General features: G+C 31.1%; 1 protein-coding gene across 1 annotated transcript in view; it reads right to left on the reverse strand.

The window, feature by feature from the left end:
• Positions 1 to 942, reverse strand: part of LOC106476741 (cytoplasmic dynein 2 heavy chain 1-like) — a 13,641-nt gene extending 12,699 nt beyond the window's left edge. The window contains exon 1 of the mRNA XM_013937373.2: positions 807 to 942. Coding sequence (XP_013792827.2) covers positions 807 to 939 — 133 coding nt within the window. The 5' untranslated portion in view covers positions 940 to 942. The remainder of the gene's footprint in view (positions 1 to 806) is intronic.
• Positions 943 to 1,862: the final 920 nt, after the last annotated feature.

Genomic DNA, 1,862 nt, shown 5'->3' on the forward strand with positions numbered 1-1,862 from the left:
TAATTGATATTTTTACTCTACATTAGTGATGTAACGATGTGACACATTTTACTAATTGATATTTTTACTCTACATTAGTGATGTAACAATGTAAAACATTTTATCAGTTGATATTTTTACTCTATATTAGTGATGTAACAATGTAATAAAATTTTATCAGTTGATATTTTTACTCTACATTAGTGATGTAACAGTATAAAAACATTTTACTAATTGATATTTTTACTCTACATTAGTGATGTAACAATGTGACACATTTTACTAATTGATATTTTTACTCTACATTAGTGATGTAACAATGTGACACATTTTACTAATTGATATTTTTACTCTACATTAGTGATGTAACAAATAAAGCAAGCTATTTTATCAGTTGATATTTTTAATTTATGCAATGTAATTATACAAAATCTAAGTTTATAAATTAATTTTTGAAAAGACTGATTGTTTACAACATGATCATCTGGATCAAAGTTTAGACCAAGCAACAGTTCTCAATCTGTGGTCAACAAACCATAAAAAATTTGAGTACCATTGAACTAAGACACCAGATTTACTGCAAATTGCTAGTTTTTGAGTAACAAATATAAGACATTTTCTACAAACTTAAAAACTGGAATAAATGAAGAGACAGGATTAACATCTTTTGCTCCGAGTTTACCTTGTCTTAAGCATTCATAATGCTAATATAAAAACTATAAACAACACAATTTTAATAATCCTTGTATTACTATTTCTTGTTTATTTATATAAACATACACAGTAACCAAGATTCCTTTATACAATTACATTATATTGATTCTTACCCTGAGTTAATGTGAGGTAACACTTGTCAGTCAAGGGTGTGTGAACCAGTTTGGGAGCATTTCCTTGGTATTCAAAAGTGTATTCAAATTCTGCATCTACCATCCTTGCAACAGCAACACCATCCTCTCTCATGTAAAACCTAACAAAAATAATTTACTTAATTATTTTTAAGAAAGAGCAGCCATTCTATTTCCCATTTATAAACAATTACAAAAACTTCATATTAAACCAATAAATAAAGCTGAATGCAATGGCGATATACTTTCATGAACCTCTAGTCCAAAATAAACTAGCACTGTTTAAGTTAAAACTAGGATACAATTGATCACATAAAAACAACTAACAGGTTATATCCACTTAACCAAGAACAAAATGCCAACTTTACAAAAAATTGTTTTCCAAAAACAATTATTTAAAAACTTTATCTTACCATTTCTTTTACACTGATCACTACATACACTGTACCCTACATTCAGTGTAGCCTACATTCAATGAACCCTACATACACTATACCCTACATACACTGTACCCTACATTCAATGAACCCTACATACACTATACCCTACATTCTATGAACCCTACATATACTGTACCCTACATTCTATGAACCCTACATATACTGTACCCTACATTCAGTGTAGCCTACATTCAATGAACCCTACATTCAGTGTAGCCTACATTCAATGAATGCTATATACACTGTACCTACATTCAATGAACCCTATATACACTGTACCCTACATTCAGTGTAGCCTACAATCACTGACCCCTATACACTGTACCTACATTCAATGAACCCTACATACAGTGTAGCCTACATTCAATGAACCCTATATACACTGTACCTACATTCAATGAACCCTACATACACTGTACCTACATTCAATGAACGCTATATACACTGTACCTACATTCAATGAACCCTACATACACTGTACCTACATTCAATGAACCCTACATGCACTGTACCTACATTCAATGAACCCTACATGCACTGTACCTACATTCAATGAACCCTACATGCACTGTACCTACATTCAATGAACCCTACATGC

This window comes from Limulus polyphemus, unplaced genomic scaffold (genome assembly GCF_000517525.1).
Source record: "Limulus polyphemus unplaced genomic scaffold, Limulus_polyphemus-2.1.2 Scaffold11415, whole genome shotgun sequence".
NCBI classification, from domain to species: Eukaryota; Metazoa; Arthropoda; class Merostomata; order Xiphosura; family Limulidae; genus Limulus; species Limulus polyphemus.